The sequence below is a fragment of the Acomys minous genome (assembly GCF_964271855.1).
Source record: "Acomys minous genome assembly, chromosome: 5".
Taxonomy (NCBI): Eukaryota; Metazoa; Chordata; class Mammalia; order Rodentia; family Muridae; genus Acomys; species Acomys minous.
Window position 1 is genome coordinate 8,919,291 of NC_140494.1, and position 21,498 is coordinate 8,940,788.

The 21,498-nt window shown below is 45.3% G+C and overlaps 1 protein-coding gene across 1 annotated transcript in view; it reads right to left on the reverse strand.

Annotated features, from left to right (window-relative positions):
- Positions 1–21,498, reverse strand: part of ITIH5 (inter-alpha-trypsin inhibitor heavy chain 5) — a 97,130-nt gene that overhangs the window by 5,353 nt on the left and 70,279 nt on the right. Inside the window, exons 8-13 of the mRNA XM_084781053.1 lie at positions 17,053–17,221; positions 12,981–13,290; positions 9,858–10,417; positions 8,413–8,466; positions 5,395–5,511; positions 1,542–1,919 (exon numbers count right to left, since the gene is read on the reverse strand). Coding sequence (XP_084637179.1) covers positions 1,542–1,919; positions 5,395–5,511; positions 8,413–8,466; positions 9,858–10,417; positions 12,981–13,290; positions 17,053–17,221 — 1,588 coding nt within the window. The remainder of the gene's footprint in view (positions 1–1,541; positions 1,920–5,394; positions 5,512–8,412; positions 8,467–9,857; positions 10,418–12,980; positions 13,291–17,052; positions 17,222–21,498) is intronic.

The following is a 21,498-nucleotide window of genomic DNA, read 5'->3' on the forward strand; positions in this document are numbered from 1 at the left end:
TGGTGTCAGGGGCAGGAGGATTTTTCCTCTGGACCACTGGTCCCAGGCTGGACCCTCCCTGGAAGCATTCATTCATCCACTGCCTAGTCTGTGATGGAGCCTGTGACCTGGACTAGGTGGGGAGGAAACAGAGATGAGAGTCTCCTCATCATGGTCTACCTCCTCTGGAAGCTGCCCAGTTAGTTGCTAATGCCGAGACAACAGATGGAGTTAGTACAGTCTCCTGCTACGTTAGGAGGACAAGATGGTAGATCCAGGCCTCTCCTCTTTTCTCCATGCCACCCACACTCATTATGTATTGGGAGGGGAAGGGAAGCAGTCATCCCAGCTCATGACTGACACTCGGCCTTAGAATTCCCCAGGTCAAGCGAGGGCAATGCTCAGGCCAAGGGAACATGGATGTGCATCTGTGGGATGGAGCTTATGCTTGGCAGCCAGACACAAGAAAACACACCAAGCTCAAGTGCCAGGAAATCCTGCCTTCTAAACTGAGCTGCGATGACTCAGTCTTAATTTTTAGGCAAAGGGCCCATGTGAGATTGCACATTGAAGAAGGCCAGCCAGCATGGCCCGCCTGCTGCCCGCAGCGATTCGGATGACTGCCGAGGAAAGGCATCCACCTCCCGTGCACAGGGCTGGGCTGCCCTGGGTCTGATTCCTCTTGCAGAAAGGCAAGAAACCAGCCTGATGGATGGCTGCACCTCATCTCTGTGTTTGAGTTCTCAGAAGTCTAGCGATAAATGGTAGATAAGACCCACTCCTGAAACAAGAAATACAATTCTCTGGGCTGGGGAGATACATCAGCCAGTCAAGCACTGGCTTCACAAGAGTGAGGACCTCAGTTTCATCTCTAGAACTCATTACAAAGCTGGGAATGATGGCATATGTCTGTGGTTCCAGAGATGGATAGGTGTGGGGTGGAGACAGGAAAGCATCCTGAATATCACGGGCGGTTAGTCTATGTCTGTACAGAAGTTCTACGGCTGTTGAGAGGCCCTGCCTCAAAACAAAAAGTGGAAGGCGTCTGAGGAAGAATACCCAGGCTTGTCCTCCAATGCCCAAAGGCACATGTACCCCACACATACATGAACACACACATACAAAATGTAATGTAATGCTATATGAAGTCTGGCATCTGTGTCAACTTTGGATTGAAAATACACAGGGGGACATGCTCTGACACTGAAGATATAAACTTTCTTCTTGTCATCTTTGAATAAACAATGCAGTACAATGACTACTTACCTAGCACCAGTATTGCTTCGGGTACGGTAAGTAATCCAGAAGTTATTTACCACAGGGGAAGAACGTGAGTAGATTTTTATGCTAATTCTGCACATTTTATTACAAGGGGCCTTGAGCATCCTTAGATTTTAGCGATTGTGAGAGATCCTGCATCTACAGCCCCAGAGGCTGCTGAGGGAAGGACCACACTCCCACTGTAATGGTCTGTCAAGCTCACGGTATTGGCCACATGGGTTTCCTTTTAGGAAAGCCAGTTCTATCCTCTGGTCCTAGACTGAGCATGGGCAACCACCTACCTAGCAGCCCATGGCAACTGTTGGACAGGCCTCTGCTGTCAGCGATGTAGAAGCCCAGGTGGTTTCGCTGGAAGGGTGCTGGCTTCTTGTAGAGGTGAATGAGGACGACAAAGGCAATGGTGCCCTGGATGGTGACCGTGACGTTGGCATTGGCCGATACCGACACCTCCAGTCCTCGACTCCCTACCACCACACTCTGGTTGCAGGGGAGAACCAGCCTGTCTCCACCATCCAGGATGACCCTGTTGGGTGTGATCTCAAGGTAAGATCTCTCGGGCCGGTTGATGAGGATGGTGATGGTGCGGAAGTATGTGCGCTGTTTCTTGTGGCCATTCGGAGGTGCTGGGGCCCCAATAAGCTCTCCGTTCACAGTCACACCTCAAAGGCCAAGAAGAGAACTGATTAGAAAAGCCATGCTTATTTTCTGGCTTACGGCATCTGCTACGGTGTGGCAATGAACTGTCTCTCCAAAAGGCACATGTGAAAAGGGCTAATCCCTCAAGTGGTGGGTCTATTTGAAGAGGCATTGGAAATTCAGAGGTAGGGGCCCACTGGACGGAGCAGGTCACTTGGAAGATGAACCCTTGGGAGAATCTGTACCAGCCCTACTGTTTCTCTGACTCTTTACTTCCTGTCAGCCATGATGTAATCCCCATCTGTCCCATATTCCCACTACTAGGGTTCCTTGCCTCACCATGGGCCCAGAACTGATGGAGCCAAGGATTCTGAACCCTGAAACAAGAACCCAAAATAAATTTTTATCCCTTAAATTTTTTTGTTTATTTTTTTACATATACATTTATATTATTCCACATATATACAATAAACTACCTATAGCAAAAATAACCATGACACAATCAGGAATTATATAAATGTTACGTTCTTAGTGTTTTGGCTATTTGTATTTGACAGCTTTGAAGAAAGCATCTTTCCTAACTTGGTGTGTCTAAAATTCTGAATGTAAGTCAATCTCCATCACATCTTGTCATTATTAACTTAAAACATCTATCTAGACCTAAAAACATCTTAACCCCTAAACAACTAAGCTTCATTGTAAAACTAAGCTACCTGGTCTTCAGCTCCATCAGAGACTTGAGAAGGAGTAAACTTGATTAACTGAGTACGCTGGGAATGCAGGATCCCTTACATTTTTGATGTCACATGTTTTGTCATTTTTTTTCCAGAAAGCCATAGATAGTATGTAATGAATTTCCTTCCACCTTTCTTATCTTTGTATCTCCCACCAAGACTATTGTCTGAACTGCTCCTATGGGGCCACTTAGCGGTTGCTCATTGATGAGCAAATGCATGAAGTCATTAATGAGCCTCCTTCTGCGTTAAAATATAGGATTAGCTGGGCATGGTGGTGCACGCCTTTAATCCCAGCACTCAGGAGGCAGAGGCAGATACAGGCAGATGACTGTGAGTTCAAGGCCAGCCTGGTCTTCAAAGTGAGTCCAGGACAGCCAGGGCTACACAGAGAAAACCTGTCTTAAAAAATGTGTGTGTGTGTGTGTGTGTGTGTGTGTGTGTGTGTGTGTGTGTGTGTGATTAAAGGAAGGAAGATGTAGGTTTGGGTCAAATATCATAGAAAGTGGTTACTGTCTTTATGTATTTTCATTCCTGTGTCACTCCAGTGTCTGCTGGTGTGGCTCTGATAGGCACTGTGTCTACAAGCTGTCGATAATCATAATTTAGAGATTCATTGATGTCTCTGAGCAGGATTCAAAGTTAAAATGGTGTTTTTATTCAAAAAGCCAATCTCTTCTACCTAAGGTGTGTTTACCCCTATCAGTTAAAATATTAATATAAAGCTCCTTGTCTTATAAAATCTAGGAGTATAAAACCTAAGGGAACTTGTGGGGAGTGGCACAGAAAGAGGCTTGTGTGAAAGCCATCAACTGCCGTCGGATGCAACTCCTTCCCTGTTTACTACATTATAAGCACAACTGCAACTTCCCAGACATTCATAAGACCAGGGCACTGGGTCCCAGAGGTCAGTTGTGTGCCACTGAACAGTAACAGATGCGCTCTACAGGAAATATTTGGGGACGAATTTGGGGATGTATGCTATATGTTTTGCTTTCAGAAAAAGAGGTTAATTTTCACTAATAAAAGGCTGCTACATAATTAATTCTTGTTTTTCTTAGCTTTGAGATAATCTTCAACAAATCTTGGAAGCTTCTTAGATATCCAACAAGAAAAGTCTCTTCTAAATATGAATAAAGGAGAAGCCCCAGCCTGTGAAGACGCCCTGTTCTTGATCCTCAAAGCTCTAACACTGCACACTGACTTCACTGTTGTGAATACAGAAACCACAAAAGAGATTTGTGTTGTTACTTTCTGTTGCTATGATGAAATGCCTGACATAAACAAGAGAAGAAAGGTTTATTTTGGCTCATGGCTTCAGAGGGATTTCAGCTCATCATGGTAAAGAAGGCATGTGAGGCCGCTCTCTCCATGGTAGTTGGAATATGTGGCAGAGAGCTTTAATGGGGGCCAGGAGGCAGACGGCATAGCACATGGGAGCCAGGTAAAATATATGTGCCCCTCTTAAAGGACCCAATCACAGTGACTCACTTCAAGTAAGCCCTCTTGCCTAAGAGTTCTATAGCTTCCCAAACATTGCCATCATGTGAAGACAAAGCATTCAAAACCTGCACTGGGAAGGATGTTACACATTCAAACCTAACCAAGCTCTTAAGAAGGCGCACCTCCAGGAAGGGGCATGGTTAAGTCGGTGGCTCAACGCCAGCTGCTTTTCAAATTAAAAGCATTAAGAGTTTAACTCTGAGGTTACAAAGGCCTGTGTGACACAATCTAGATTCACCTGCTGAGAGAGTCTCAAGTACAGATTGTCTACATAGGGTTGGCTTTGGGGCATGACTGCAGCATGTTTTCTGAATTAAGTTGATTGATATGGGAGACCCAGGCTGCTGTGGGCAGCGCCATCCCCTAGGCAGGGGTCCTGAACTGTGTGTGAGTGGAGAGATTTCTTTCTGGTTTTGACTGTGAATGTGATGTGATCAGCTTCTTCCCATTTCTGCCGCTTTTACTCCCTCAGTCATGGGCTGTAACCTGGAATTATGAGATAAAATAAGCCCTTTCTCCCCAAGTTGCTTTTGGTGAAGTTATTTTAGCACAGCAACTGAAATGAAGTGAAGGCAGCCTGCAAGCGAATAATCTGATAAGGAAGATCAGGGATTAAACTTCAAGTAATCACATCACAGATGCTACCTTCCGGGGTTGTCTGAGACTCGTCCTGCCAAACACTTACTGCTTAGCGCCTAGAACTATTAGAAGGTGCCTGTCAATGCAGGTCCTCACAGTGCTGGGCGGTGTGGCTGTCCATGTGGTTGTCCTCAAGCAGTGCTACCTGCACTGCACTCAAAAAGCATTTTCTGTGCTAATGTCTTTTTCTCTGTCCCTCTATAGACACAAAGCCCTTTCACGTGTATTCGTGGGCTGTGTGTTTAATATCTGGAAACATAAGTCTTTAAGGACCACGACCTCCCTACCACCACGGCTTCTGAGTGGAAAGACACAACGGCAACAAGAGGTGATGAATTTCTACAGCATTTGAGTGTTTCTATGCATGATTCAGTAGAATCTACTACGTAATAGGCTGTGAGACAAGCAGAGAATTACTATGTCCATTTGACAGAAGAGACACTACAGGTGCTATGGTATTCAAGGCCACACTGGGAATATAAAGTCAGGGGCTCTATGTGTGCTAATGAGTGCCTGCAGAGCATCTGGGATGTCCTCTTCTATCACTGGCCATTCATCTTGAGCACGGAGGATGAAATGCCCATCCCTTTGCCGAGGTACCACAAGGGAAGGAAGAACTTACCAGAGTCCAGGTGATCGGAGACAAGCCGCAGGATGTCCCCAGGCTCTCCATCAATGTTGAAACAGACAGTGAGCTTGCTTAAGGGGAAATCCACAACAAAATGAGGATCTCCATCCACTACCAAAAAGAAAAGAAAAAATATGTTGGAGTACTACTTTATGTTATCAGATGGATCACTTGTTTGACCACACTCATAATGCAGAAAGAACGCTGTCCTCAGTTCTAAATACGGAAAAGGTGCAGAAGGGTAATGGTGGCCCAAAGCTGGCGAGTTAGTGCACAGTGAGGGCAGCTGGCTCTGCTCTCCTGAACTCAGATGTAACGGTGTTTCCACCGTACTTCAGACAACTAAGCCTTGAGAGGAAGGACGATGGGAAAAGAGAAGGGAGATTTTCTACGAATTTTCAGTGACTACTGAGTTTGGCTTCCCATGTGGACGCTTACATCATTTTCTTTCTCCCTTAACTGTCTAGTCAAGGAATGAAGACCCAGAGCTGGAGAGATAAGAGATGGCTCAGTGGCAGTGCCTGGAGCACTGATTCTTTTTTTTTTTTTTTTTTGCAGAGGGCCCAGCTTCAGTTTCCAGTACCCACATGGAGGCTCACGATCACCCATAACTCCTGTTCCAAGGAATCAGACACCCTCCTCTGGTCTCTTTGGGCACTACACGCGAGCAGTACACAGACATGCATGCAGGCAAAACACACAAGCTCATAAAATAAAAATAAATAAATCTTTAGAAAATTAAAAGAATGAAGAGCCTTTCTTGTCTATGCCAAGAGTCCCATGGACAATGCTCTTTCTCCAACATAGTCTGACATGTCCAGCCCTCACCTTGAGCACAGCTATGACTCGGCCCAACACAAAAAACTTAAACTTACTTAAATCATTATGGAAATTTTTTGAGTGAGTGTATATGTGTATATGTGTGGGAGTGTGTATTCTCACATATGGCACAAGTGTTTGTGCCCAGGCACATGTGAAGAGGTCAAAGAAAGGCATGAGCTATCCAGCCGGCCCCATCAACCCACTGCCTTCCTCACTAAGTCTAGAGCTGGGCTGCCAGCCAGCAATTCCACGGCAGATTACAGGCATGCGTGGGGCATGTTGTTGCTGCTCGGATTCAAACTCACGCTTGTGCAACAAGTGCTCTTACCCACTAAGCCACCACCCCACCCCCACCTCATTATGGGATTTGTTTTCCTTTTTGTAACCCAGCTGTAGGTTCTAGGACGTAAATTTCATAGATTACAACATCATGACACAATGGCAAGAGGCTGGATATTCCCACTACACAATCTCCTAAGCGTTTACAGTGTGAGCTGCCTTGTTGCTAACTGCAACTCAAGTTCAGGCAACGACAGGGAGAGCACAGAAGTCACTAGAAAGCCGAGCGACACTGTCCGTGATGGTGGTGGAAGTCTCCTTTCTGGGTCACACAGATGAGACTCTGGGTCTCTTCTTCCCTCTTCTACCCCTGCTAAGAGAAGCAGTGCCGCCTCGTCCTCAGCAGACCCCACCCCTGCCCGAGTCAGTGTCAATAGTCATCATCTTCTCTTACTCCATGGGAGCGTCTCTCCCTGCTTGTACATAAAACTACATGACCGGGAATACCTCTCTGCTTTGTATGAATATGTGGGTGTGTGTGTGTGTGTGTGTGTGTGTGTGTGTGTGTGTGTGTGTTCAGCCTTCAAGTTGCAAGGAAACCCAAGCCTCCCCTGTGACTGCTCTCAGTACTAGCTCTCAGAAAAGACTTTGAGTGAATTCAGCAGCTCTCGTTGTTAAGTGCCTAAAGCCCTGTGCAAAAGGCAACATAAGTAAATACAAGGTGGGGACCGGAGAGATGGCTCAATCAGTAAAGGCAGATGCCTCCCAAGTTCAATCTCTAACGTGCATGTAAATAGCCAGGTGTGACAGCTTTGTCATCTCAGTGACGATGAGACAACTGGATGCCTGTAAGCTTGGTGTCGGCCGCTCTCTCCTACTTGGTGAAGTTTCACAGCAAGGAGAGATCCTGTCACGTGTAAAAGGTGAAAGGAACCTGAGAAAAGAGACTGGAGGCAATCCTCTGACACACGCACACATGCGCACCCACCCACATACAAATTAAACAATGGTGGGGGAAGGTTGCAGGGGTGGGGTGGATTGTGGCAGGGGAGCAGGGTGGGGGTGGGAAGGTTTGTGTGTGGTGGGTTGGGTAGGAGATACAGGCATCTGTCTTGATATGGAAACAGTGCCCATCTTTGGCACCAGTGTGTATGGTTACAGCGTGCCTGACCTTTGTCTGAAGCTTATGCTGCACTGAAAACGTGATCTCCACCCAAATCCTCATACAAGGGAGGTTGTCCACTCGTTTCGAGGGTGTGGAGGAGCCCAGCAGTCATCAGCACAGGCAGAGGCCAAGAGAAAGGTTTGCTCACATTCCACAGTGCAGATGCACATAGAAAGTGCATTCTCTCCGTGGGACTCTGTGCTTGTAGCCCCACAGCTCATCACCGGATGTCCCTGGCTTCTCAGCAGAAAGGCAAGAACACAAACTCACAATGGAAAAGGTGGACATTAGGAGAATAAAGCACAGACTTTTCTTCCGCCGGATTCTAGGTATATTACACGCTTATGAGACACGGCCAAAAGGAAGACTACGTCTTTGTTTTGTGCTTCCTTTCAAAGCCAAGGACTCAAAACCAACAAAAACCAAAAAAAGAGGAAAAATCCTGCCTCTACGGTCAGACATCTTTATTCTTGTAACACCATGTTTACCTCTGGGATAGCAGAGGCTGAGCGCACACTCCGGCTCTCCCAAACCCAGAAGGGGCCAGCGCTCTCCGCCTCCTCTGCTGGCCCCTCCTACCAGGCCTTCTCCTTGGCTTATAAAACGACTTGTGGTGTGTGTTCTGGTTCATGCGCCTGCTGCTGCTGAATTACACAGGTCATGGGGATATGATCCATGAGCTCCTGTTCTCACCGGCTTCAGAGAACTTGCAGAATTCCTTCCCTTCAATTACACACTTAACTTACCTGATGTTTTTGAGATTTTAATTCTTGGGTTATACGGCTTCTTGAGAGCAGGTTCTGAAAAGGACACAGAAAAGCATAGTTGTCATTTGTTAAAAATGTGCGGAGGGACACAGGGAGTGGCAGGTGGAGATGAGAAACATGCCACAGCTTTCAGAAATGTTTGTAATAACTAAGAATCAAGAGCCCAAAGACCACAATTTCCAGGCGAGCCTGGGCTATATAGTGAGACCCTGTATCAGTTAATAAAACAAAACCAAAAGTAGGAACTAAAAAGATCCTCCAAACATGGCCTACGGCCAGCGAGATGACTTGGCAGGTAAAGCCACTCGCTTTGCCACGAAGGTGACAGGTTCCATCCCTGAGACCCACATGGCAGAGGGACAAACAACAACTCCTCTTGTTGTCCTCTGACTTGTGTTCCGCGAAACCGCCTTGTCCCACCCTTCCCCACCCACACAGGAGCACACTCACGCAATGAGTAAACTAAATGTGATAACATTTTAAAAGAAATAACTAAATGAGAATGGAATCTCGCTAACTTCGCCAGCAGATGCTCCTTCTGTCTGAGATGGGACGCCGCTTGTTTGTGCCGGAGGGCCTGAAATCCTCAGCGCATTTCCAGGACTCCGCACCCCATGGGAGAGGCATCTAATATTAACAGAACACTCAGCCTAGGCCAAAGGACGCTGGCTGCATAGTCAGTGCTGGCAATGGTCCCCACTTATAGGCAAGTGACTGTACTCTCGGGGATGACTGTAAGTGTGTCCTACACTTCATAACTGCTCGGGAGGGTCCCTGGATCCAAACTTTGTTCTCTCTGTCTTTGTGAGTGTGTGCCACAGTTTAATGTGGGAAATAAATCACCCAGCATTTGTGGGATTCTGGGAGGGCCTGGTTAACTTCAGTCTCCTCTCTAGGAGATGGAAATTTGGCAAGAACAATAAAAAACGTTATACATTAAAGACCAGACCACTTTCCATGTGTTGGTGGTATAAAGGATGCGGGCCTTTGCTTTGCTTACAACGTTTCTCCTGTCACTAAGCATTCTGTCAACTGGCATCAAAATGGCTGGTGTGTAAATCATGAATTTTCATGAGTCCACACATTTTTGTTTTTCTGTTTCACTTCTGTTGAGACAGGACCTTACTACACAGTCTGAGCTGAGCTCAAAAGCACTGTTTCCACCTCAGCCAGGTCAGCTGACTTGAGTCGCGCACATTTCTCAGCCTCTTGCCAATTCTTCCCATTGCTCTTGTGACCTACAGTTTAGATCAAGCATAGCTGTTTTGAGATTGCATCTGGTGACTGTGCACTTCACGTAGGGTCCTTGCGTGTGACCCTCACAAACAATAGGAGAAAATAAAACAGATCTCTGCTGAGGTTCCCTTGGCCTTAAAAGGAATTAGCACTGGCAATGCAGGCCCCGGCCCCTGAGGTTGGGCTACCTGGCTGCACGCCCGCCCCTCGCAGGCTCTGCACCACGGTCTCTGGTCCTGTGGCGGCCGACATGCCGCGGGTGTCCTCCAGGCGGTCTCTGTGGAGCCCTGGCTTCTTCAGCTTCATGGAGGTGAAGGGGGTGAGGAAGTGGTAGTTCAGTGCTAAAGCCTGGGCCTTCCGCCTCAGCTGCTCCTTCTCCTGCTCACTGTTGCTCTGCAGCCAGGCGCTAAGCAGCTCTTTCACGGTGAGGTAGCTCCAAAGACGCTCCACGTGGTTGGGACCCTCCCCGCCATCGCGGGCGGAGTCAAGGGTGACTGAGACGTCATTCCCCAGCTTCTGGGACCCCACAGGGATGTCTTTTTTCAGGATGACAAATTTCTTACTGTTGCTGGCAGTGACCTCGACATGCAGCTTATCAAACTTCCCATCTGCCATCTTCCCGGCGATGACGATCTCGGAGCCATTGAAGTAGTTGGGGAACAGGGTTTTGGTGGCGTGCTCTACTATGTCAGGAGGGTAATCTATGTGGATGTCAGAAAGAAGCGGCGTCCGGATTTCATCGTAGAACCTGCAGAGGTAGGACAGAGAGAATCAAGCCCTGGCTGAGGTGTAAGTGGTCCGCCCTGAAGGAAATCCGACTCTCAGAGGGTTTGGGTCTGACTGTGCACGTGGTCTCCTCCCCGCTCTGCACTCGGCGCGGTATTTTAATAGCAGATGGTACAGTGGTGACTTGAGTCCCTCTAACGAGCTCACAAAGCTTTAGGTCTGCAGAGGAAGGAAGACGGCAGCCTCCTTAGAATGGATCACAATCTCCCACTACCTGATCAACCTTTGGTTTCGTGAAATAGTCTTCCTGAGATACAATGTCAGAAATCCTCAAAAAAGCACACGATAAATTTCCTCTCTACACACACCTTAGTTTCTCAAAGGTCTATTTACAACTTGTTTCTTAGAATTAACTGTACGTTACGAAGGCACTTAAGCCAGCACATTAAACTTCAGAAATCTCATCTTGACTTTAAGGTAGCGCTTTTGGGTGGTGTAGCATTTGTTTCCATCAGCGTTTCTGGTGGGCCTGTTATGTGGCTGCTTCATGCTAAGCAGTGATGATATTAACACTTCCTTTCCAAGGCTCTAGAGAGCTGGAGGCAGGGAGGCTGTCTCCACTTCTTTGCCTTAGGATATGCGGCTCCATTACTTCCAAAGTCATCATTAGGACTGGGATGTTAACAGTATCCCTTTTATAGCCACGAAAGCCATGCCTCCCTAAATCTATTTTTTCCTTTTTATTTATTTAATTTGTTGTTGTTTTGTTTTTTGGTTTTTTGAGACAGGGTTTCTCTGCGTAGCCTTGGCTGTCCTGGACTTGCTTTGCAGACCAGGCTCGCCTCGAACTCACAGTGATCCACCTGCCTCTGCCTCCCGAGTGCTGGGATTAAAGGAGTGCACCACCACGCCCAGCTCCTATTCTCTCCTTTTTAAGTGATGGTTTTCTAACGAGGCATGTGTCCATCTACCTACAGAGGAAAATTCCTAGCTTCTGTTGTGGGCAGCTGTGGCTACGAGGTCATGCTTTCACGCATGCTTTACAACTAGGGGTCACAGGCACATCTTCCAAGACGCTTGCTTACAGTAAAGCAGCCTGTGTTCACCTTTGTTTCTTTTGTCTTGTTGGGTCTGGAAATCAGAAATGACAGTGACATGAGTTCAACACTGCAAAGAACAGAGCCTAAGGAAGTAGGGCACAGAGCAGTGGAATCAACCTGGGTCCTTGACTATATGGAGCAGGGGCTAACCTGTCTCAAGTACTAAAGGAGACTTAAACAAGCCATTTAGGAAGCCTTTACAGCTAGAGGTATCCGCACAGCATCTCAGCTTCTACCCTTATCGACCTATCTTCTAGAAACTTGTGAGGATCATAGGAGATGATGAATATATAAAAATGCATGGTTCACTTTAAGTTCTCCAGAAACGCAAGGTATGGGTAGCATTTCCAACAGAATTCCAGTGTAGTTGAGGGGTTTCAATGCAATTGCTTTTCCTTGTGGCCTCCTGATTAAACCCCGGTTCTGTTATATGGTGTGGTAGGTTTTCTGTCTTTGAATCTGATTTTGAATATTTTTTTTTAATAATGTAGGAACCAGATCTACGTGCTCACTTAAATCTTCCATCGGAATCCTAGGAGAAAAATGTCAGCCAGTTCCATAGCAAACACCTGTTTTGATTGCATTTCTTAGAGACTTTCAGTTGGGCCTATCGTACATAAACTTCTTTGATTGGCTGTTGAAATCTGGATAAAGCAGACTTTTCCTTTGACATAGATGCTGTGTTTGCAGAGTGAAGACTGAGGAGCTGCCGCTGAACCTGGGCACAGTCCTTCTTTCTACCAACAACAAGATCATACACCATGGTCAGCAACACGGTTTCTGACACAAGCTAATTTTGTCTTGGAAGACCTAAGTTCTAGATTTTTCCACCATTTCAAAAAATGTTTTAAGTTTCCAGAAGTTTTAATTGGTCATTTCACTTCAAATTATAATACAATCATCTCACCAGTTATTCAAAATGTCCAGATGTCGATTATAACTCTACGTGATCACTAACGTGATATACTGTGCCAAAACTTAAGTGTTCCCATTAAACTGTCATCGGTTATAATCCTCATTTTGCAGAAGACGAAACTGAAGCACATACAATCTTCAAAGCCTACCTAAAGTCACACATTAAACTAAAATCTGACTCTTTTCAAAACACATTATGAGCCAAATATTCAAAAATACTGTAGGGGCCCAGGTAGCAGGGTCACAAATTCAAGGCCATCTGAGCGACTTAGCAAGCTCCACATCTCAAACTAAAATAATAGAAGGCCTAGCTCACTGGTGAGTGAATCATTTACTTAGCATACACAACAACCCTGGGTTTAATTACTAGAGGAACAAAAGAAATAATTTTAAATAACCTGAAAAATAAGACTAAGACACACTGTGACGTTCCTCAATGCAATGAGCTGTCTTCATTTCCAGCAGATGTGAGGGTGAGGCCCAGAAAGAGACACTTTCAGCCCTGGAGTCTACCACATCTGCCCCCAGCCTCTGTCCCCACCTCTCGTCATGAGAAGAAAGTCAACGTACCCGATGAGCTGGGCCCCCGCCTTCTCCTCCTCGAGAACACGCCTCGTGAGGCCGCAGTTCTCCAGAGAAAGTTTTTCTAACAGTCTGAAGTCCACGTCATTGCCAATGCCAATGGTGAAGATGCAGATCTGGCCTCCAGCGGCTTCCTTGGTATTGCTGAGAATCTTGAGGGTGCTGGTCTCCCCGAAGGTGGGTTTCCCATCGGTGAGGAAGACGATGAGGGACACACTCCGATCTTCGATGTCATTCTGGGCCACATAGCTGTTGAGCATCCTGATGGCGGTCTGAAGGGCCCCATTGATGTCTGTGCCTGTAGAGTATCAACACAGGACAGTTCGTGGCTTTGTGTTCACCTCCAAACTCTAAATGCACAGTCACAGCCGCAGTTATCCTTCAGCCATTCAGGGTCAGGGCAGGACTGCATATGTAGGGTGACTCTGGCCTATCTAGAACTCTGACAAGTGTTTGCTAACTGTGTATTAGTGAATTGGAATTATTCTGGGGAGGTACACACACACACACACACACACACACATACACACACACACACACACATGTGTGGCACACCCTTGTAATCTTAGTGCAAGGGAGGCAGACATAGGTAGCTGCCTGGAGCTTTCAGGCCAGACAACCTACCCTATTTGGTGAGTTTCAGGCCAGAGAGAGATTCCAAAATCAATCAATCAATCAATCAATCAATCAATCAGTCAGTTAATCAGATGGATAGCATCTGAAGAATGACACCCAAGGCTGTTTCCTGACCTTCATATGCAGTGTGTGTGTGTGTGTGTGTGTGTGTGTGTGTGTGTGTGTGCAGGTGAACACAAGAACTCACTTGTTCGCTAGCCAATCATTTCAGTGCAGCCCAGATCAGGTTCTGGTTCAGTGAAAGACCCTGTCTCAGAAAATAAGTTAGAGTGACAGAGGAAGCCATCTCATATTGACTTCCATACACACATGCATACACATGAACACACACACACACACACACACACACACACACACACCTGCCATCTTCCCCTGGAAAGGTGCCTATCATCTGTATCTCTGATTAGCATGGTCAGAAAGTGCCTTGAGCAGATGCTAAGCAACTGTTTTCTTGGTGGGGGAGAATGCATGGCTGAGGGGGTTAGAGCCCGCTACAATGGTCTTTCTGGATGAGCTAAAAACCCCATTCACGTTATAAGCCACGGCCCCACCATCAAGAGGAACCTGTGTTCTTAGTGTAGCATCAGACATCTGTTTCTCTTAATGATTCCTTCTGAAGGCTCGATATAAAACTTGTACACCAAACTCCCTCACTTCACCGCATTGGGTTTTTTTAATTGGCTTGAGATAAAATGTATATGTCAAAACATTTTCACATCCTAAACACTGTTTTTAAGAAAATGTAGAGTTGTGCTAGTACCATGTTTCAAGGAACCAAATTATCTCCCTCATTGCTTTCTGTCCTAAAAATAAATAAATAAATAAATAAATATTTTTAAAATTTTAAAAAAGAAGCTGAATATACCATATGTATATTCCCAGCATCCAGGAAGCTGAGGCAGGAGGATTACCGAGAGTTTGAGGCCACCCTTGGCAAGACTGTCTCAAAAGAGAAAAAAACAATAAACATAAGAAGAAAAATAGATGACCTGTGCTTGCGACAAATGCATCCATATGTCTCACTAAAGTGCACAGGGTCCAGATAGATGTGAAAGGTGCATTTCTTTGACTCATTAATTTGCTTTTAAAAAATATCATGTGTAATTTCACTTCACCTCTGTGTATGTGGGCAAGAACAAGTAGCAAGCATCTGTATTGTCTTAAATCCACACTAACAGTGCCAAATCTCTTCTTCCACTCTAAAGCCAGGGAGAGCCAGGGCAAAGATGTAGAGTTAGCTTTCATGCTCATACACATGCACCGAGGGACATCAGGGCACAGAAGCAAGGCTATGCTGAGGCAGGGTATCCCCTGAGCATACACCAGCATTGAGTCCCCTCTACAAGCAGAGTCCTAAACAGCTGTCCAACCACTGAGCTGAGAGCTCACAGGATGTGCCAGTACCAGAAAGGGGATACTCAGTTGGACTAAAATAAAGACCACAACTGAACTTAAGGAGAATAGACCCCTTATCTGCTAGCGCCCTTCAACACACTTGGGATGGTATAACTATCTCACTCTGATAGCCAAGCTATTGTCACCCTTTTCTTTTATGGATGGAGCTTTTATGGGTGGAGCTAGATTCAAATCCAGGATATCAAGCTTCAGAAGCTGCACTCCGACCTTGAAAGTACATTGCATAGAGAATGCAGAGTACTCTGATGTTTTCCAGGAGAGGGTCGGGCAATGGAGAGTCAAGGGGGGGGGGAATGAATGAGAGATAGTTCAGTGGTTAAGAGCTCTACTGTTCGTGAAGAAGACCCAGCTCAGTTTCCAGCACCCATCTCAGGCAGGTCACAATTGATCCAGGGACTAGTGCCCTCCTCTTGCACATGGGTACTTGCACACATGTGTTACGCATTAATTCATGCAGATACACATACATACATGAGAGAGAGAGGGGGGAGTGGTGGGGGGAGAGGGAGAGTGTGAGGGAGGATGGTAGGGAGAGCAAATATGGATTCTTAGGTGTGGGCTCTAAATGAACATATTACATATCAGCTTTTTTCTAAAGATGCTTATTGCTTCTGTGAGATGCACCATTCTAATAGTCACTAATACCACTAGCATAAGTTTAACTCAACAGATCATTACGGAGTGTGTACGGTGTATGAAGAGGCATCCTAGAGTCGGGCGTGGTGGTGTGCGCCTGTAATCCCAGCACTTGGGAGGCAGAGGCAGGCGGATCTCTGTGAGTTTGAGGCCAGCCTGGGACAGCCAAGGCTACACAGAGAAACCCTGTCTTGAAAAACCAAAGAAAGAAAGAAAAAAAAAAAGAAAGAAAGAAGGAAGGAAAGAAGGAAGGAAGGAAGGAAGGAAGGAAGGAGGAAATAGAAATCTTCAGATGGGGGACAGCTGACCTGAGTGTTCTGCAGTGTTTCCAGATAGTGAAAGCAGAATTAACAAACATGGGAACTCCACAAGATAGCATCTCTGCATTTGAAAACGGGCCAGGTAAGGCCTGATAAGAAGGCTCATCAAATACAGGCATTTGCTGGGCAAGTCTGACAACTTGGGCTCAGTTTCTGAAGCCCACATAAAGGCTGAAGGAGAGAATCAACTCTACAAAGACGTCCTCTGGCTGCTACATGATCACCATGGTACCATACGCCCCGCCCCAGTAATAACACATTTCGGGTGTTTTTCTTTTAAAGAAAGGAGCCACATACAGCACAGTGGGCAACAGAGGTGCCTGGTTCACTAGTTTTAGAAGGGTTTACTGTAATCATGTCCCAGTCCCAGCCCTCTGCACATATCCTGGGCACTACACTCAAGGTACTGTGCAGTGACTCGGATTCCAGCCCTCTCCTTCCCCCATCCCACATCCACAGCACAGCCCAGGGCACCCGGGACTCATGCCCACCGACCATGCTGCAGCTCAGCCAAGACCACAGCTTGTTCTATAGGGCAGTTCTGTCTGCCTTTGCTTGAGGACATACGCAATCCTGCAGCACACACTTGGCTTCAATTCTCCATCAAGGGAGAGGTGGCTCAGCAGTTAAGGTCACTTCCTGTCCTCCCAGAAGAGCCATGGTCAGCTCCCAGGACTCACGTCGGGTGGCTCACAACTGCTGGTAACTCCAACTCCAAGGGATCTGATGCCCTCTTCTGTTTTCCATGGGCACCCTTCCATTCGTGGCATCAATTTATAGAAATGCACACACGCAAGTAAATAAAAATAAACCTGAAAAAACATCCCCAACCAAAAACAGTTTACCAAAGCAAGCTTCCTTGTTCAGGATCCAAATTTAGTTTAGGGAATGAGAATTTACAAATTTGAAGAAATATAGGCACCTGGAAATATTATTGTCTGTCTCTTCCTTTGTTAGTATCAGCTTCTGCTCTCAAAGCCTTGTCTCTTTGCAGAGAATGAGTCTGTGGTCATGCCAAAGCTGGGCGGAAAGGCTGGCAGCACCGTGCTTACCTCCAGTGGGTGACAGCTGGTACATGTAGACCTTGGCATTCCTAACGTTGTCAGGAGTCACTGGTAGCAAGTGGTCCTTCCACATTTTAATCCGGTTGGAGAACCCAATCATATTGAAACGATCCTGGGGCCGGAGGTCGTTGAGGATTGTGACGAGGGCTTCCCTGGTCTAGGCAAAGACAAAGCCCAAACTGGTCACGTGTGAGCCCATTTGTCCTCTTGTGCCCTGACTTAGAAACTGACTACCAAGATCAGCTTCATGGTTCATACCTAATGTATGTTGTGCAAAGGGCACCGCTCACCTTCTGGAACATGGAATAGCCATGTGACAGTTCAATAGAAGACACGAATAAGTGTTTTACTCAAAACTAGGTCGCAGGCTGCTACCAGCCATGGTGTGTAGCACCTTCACAACCACCGTTCTCTTTCAAAACTCTTTCAGTTGATTTTCTATATGTGTGTACGCGTACACATGTGAACTCACACTTGACATGTCACATGAGTGGATGTCTGAGAACATTTTGTAGAAGTTATCTCCTTCTGCTATATGAGTCCTGTGGATTAAACTCAAGATATCAGGTTTGATAGCAAACATCTTCACTGTCTGAGCCATCTGAGACCCCAAACACCATTCTCTTGGGCTACAATGTTCTAGTTTTGTCCATCTTTTGCTCAAGAAGCCAGTCATCATTGTCCAGTACCCAGAAAGGTAAGCTAAGTTTTCACTATGAGAGTTTTCTCATGGCTCCAAGGAGGCCTGTCAGTCCTTCCACTCAGCTAACACCCAACTTAACAAACTCCTACCATAAAGCACATTTCAGAGTAATGATGGCTCATTTCATGTTATTTACTTTCCCTTAATGGATGTTAAGGTCTTGGTGGGTGGTTTTCCCTCATCATCCTATTGCCCAGGAACATTCTGGAAGTGGCAGACATAGATATAGGAGTAAATGAATAACAATATTTAATGAATTATAAAAGTAATGATAATAATAAATCTATCTGTAGTAGTTTGAATAAAAATGGTCCCCAAAGGCTGGTAGAGAGTGGCATTATTTGAAAATATTTAGAACTTGTGGCCTTGTTGGAGTAGGTGGGTGTGGCCTTATTGGAGTAGGTGTGTTACTGGGGGTAGGTTTGAGGTTTCAGAAGCTCAAGTCAGGCCCAATGTCTCTCTCTCCTGCTGCCTATGAATCTGGATATAGGACTCTTACTACCCTCTAGCATCATGTCTGTCTGCATGTCATCCTATTCACCACCATGACAATAACAGACTAAACCTCTGAACTGAAAGCCACCCCAGTTAAATGTTTTCTCATGGTCTTGGGGTCTCTTCATAGCAGTAGAACATTGACTAAGACAACATTATTTTTCAAATATTTTATTACATTTATTTATTTGTGCATGGGAATAAGGTGTGTGTGCTTGTACAATATCATGGGTGGAGGTCAAAGATCAATTTCAAGGGTAGTTCTCTCTTTCCACCATGGGGGTCACAGAGGATTGGTGGCAAGAGCTTTTATCCACTGACTCAATCATAAGAAACAAAACACCTTGAGCAAAGCAAAAAAAAAAAAAAAAGGAGTACAAGTGAATCTGGGGATGACAACTGGATAAAGGTGACTATTTAAATCTGACATGTCTTGCACTAAAAAAAAAAATTCATAAGAGCATGAAGAGAAAAAAAATCTAAGCCTCGACAAGAGATTTCATGACTATGCAGAGAGACACTGTGACAAATGTTGTCATGTCTCATAAGCACTGTTATATTCCTTACATTCCCACCATTTTCTCATTCTGGGGGCCTGGAAAAGCGACAGAGTCTAAAGATGCTGCTAGAAGTATGAGAAGATAAGGATGGTGATGATGCTGGTGATATTAACAGCTAGTGCTCCTGCTCATTAGATACCACGCTAAGACATGAACAAGATGACTGTGCTCAGCATGCGCAGTGTCTGAGTACTTGGAGCTCAGTGTCTGCAGAGCAAACAAGTGGCTGGGAGCCTATCTTCCAAAAAATGCTAGCTCCCCTGTCTCTCTGCTGGGAGGATGCAACCTGGGTGCTATGGACATGGCCCTGGCCTCTGGCCACCTGGCACCATCTTCCTACCCAAGGTCAGTTCCAAAGATACACAGTTCCACGCTCTAGACATGAGATCCATGGTTCTACCCCTCTCTCTGAGGAAACCTGCCAGACAAGAGGATCACACAGCTCCAAGATGGTGGGCACCCAGCTTGCACAGTGACTGTTGAGCAAGCACGTGACAGTGCTGCTGATCTGAAATGCCAGCCTCTTGCACTTTCCCCACAGAGAGGAGGGATTCCTGCTACCAGGTATTCACAGTTTCAACTTCCAGCCCATGGCTCTACTGGCCTTCCTGAGTACACCTGTTGGACCTCAGGACCATACAGGTTAGACATCCCCACCCAAACCCTCTGCCTGTAGGTCCCACCGGGATGCACCCATCAGAGAAAAGCTGTGAGCTATTTGCTGAGATCCAGCCCCCAGCCTCCAGCCTCCAGCCCCCGGCCCTATCCACTACCCCGAGAAGGGTTGTTGGACCCAAGGCACATCCAGCCTCTGTCCCAGGGCACTTCCTGCATGCCAGAGAAGTCCAGCTGATACCAGGAACAACCAGCCAACACCAGGGACAACCAGATGGGTAAAGGCCAGTGTAAAGAACACAAGCAACAAGAGCCAGGGCACTGTGACACCACCAGAGCCATGTACCCTACTACAACAAGCACTGGATGTTCTAACACAGCTGAAACAAGAAAATGACTTCAAATCTAAGCTCATGAAGATGATAGGGGCCTTTAAAGAGGAAAAAATAAATCCCTTAAAGAAATACAGGCAAATACAATCAGACAGATAAAGGGAATGAATAAAATGGTTCAAGACCTGAAAATGGAAATAGAAACAATAAAAAAATTTTAAAAACACAAACTGAGGAAATCCTGGAAAGGAAACCTTAGGGAAAGGAACAGGAACTACAGAGGTAAGCATCACCAACAGAAAACAAGAGGTGAAGGAGAGAGTCTCAGGTGTAGAAGATACAATGGAAGAGATCGGTACATCTGTCAAAGAAAGTATTAAATCTAAAAAATTCCTGACACAGAACATCCAAGAAATCAAGGACACGATGAAAAGACAAAGCCTAAGAATATTCTTAGAAAATTCTAATAATTCTAAGAATATTCTTAGAAAATATTTTCAACAAAATCATACAAGAAAATTTCTCCAACCTAAAGAGATATCTTTAAACATACAAGAGGCATACAGAACACAAATAGATTAGAACAGAAAAGAAATTCCTCCAACCTCATAATAATCAAAACACTAAATGTATAGAACAAAGGAAATTTATTAAAAGCTTCAATGGAAAAAGGCCAAGTAACATATTAAGGAAGACCTATCAGAATCACATCTGACTTCTCAACAGAGACCCTACAAGACAGAAAGGCCTGGACAGATGTCTTTCAGACCCTAAGAGACACAGGTCATCCCAGAGTACTATACCCAGCAACAGTTTCAGTCACCATAGGTGGGGAAAACAAGATATTCCATGACAAAACCAAATTTAAACAACATCCAAGCACAAGCCTAGTCCTATAGAAGAAAACAGAAGAAAAACTCCAAGTGAAGGAGGTTAACTATACCCAAGAAAACACAGGATATAAATGGATATAAATAACTTCACTGCAGCAAAACGAAAAGAAGACATGCATACACACATGTGCACACACACGCACACACACACACACACACACACACACCACCACCACCACCACCAACAACAACAACACAAACAACAACATCATCGAACTAAAAGGAACTGACAATCATTAGTAATTAATATTTTTCAACATCAACATACTAAATTACCAAATAAAAAGACATAGGCTAATAGAATGAATACATAAACACACCTCAGCAACAAAGATAAATTTTACCTCAGAGTAAAGGGATGGAAAAAAGTTTTTCAAGCAAATGTACAGGAAACAAGCTGGAATAGCCATCCTAATATCTAATAAAATAAGATTTTAAATCAAAATTAATCAAAAGAAATAAAAAAAGACACTTTATTCTCATCAAAACAAAATTCCACCAACATGACATCTCAATTCTGAACATCTGCACCCCAAATACAAATGCACCCACATTTGTAAAAAGCAACATTACTAAAGCTAAATCACACATCAATTCTCACACATTAGTAATGAGAGACTTCAAAACCCCACTGTCATCAGTGGACAGGTCATTGAGATAGAAACTTAACAGAGAAATAATGAAGTTAACTTATGCCATAAATCAAGTGAACCTAACAGATATCTGCAGAACCTTTCACCCAAACACAAATATACCTTCTTCTCAGAACCACTGAATTTTCTCCAAAATTGACCATGTAGTCAGTCACAAAACAAGCCTTAATCGATACAGGAAAA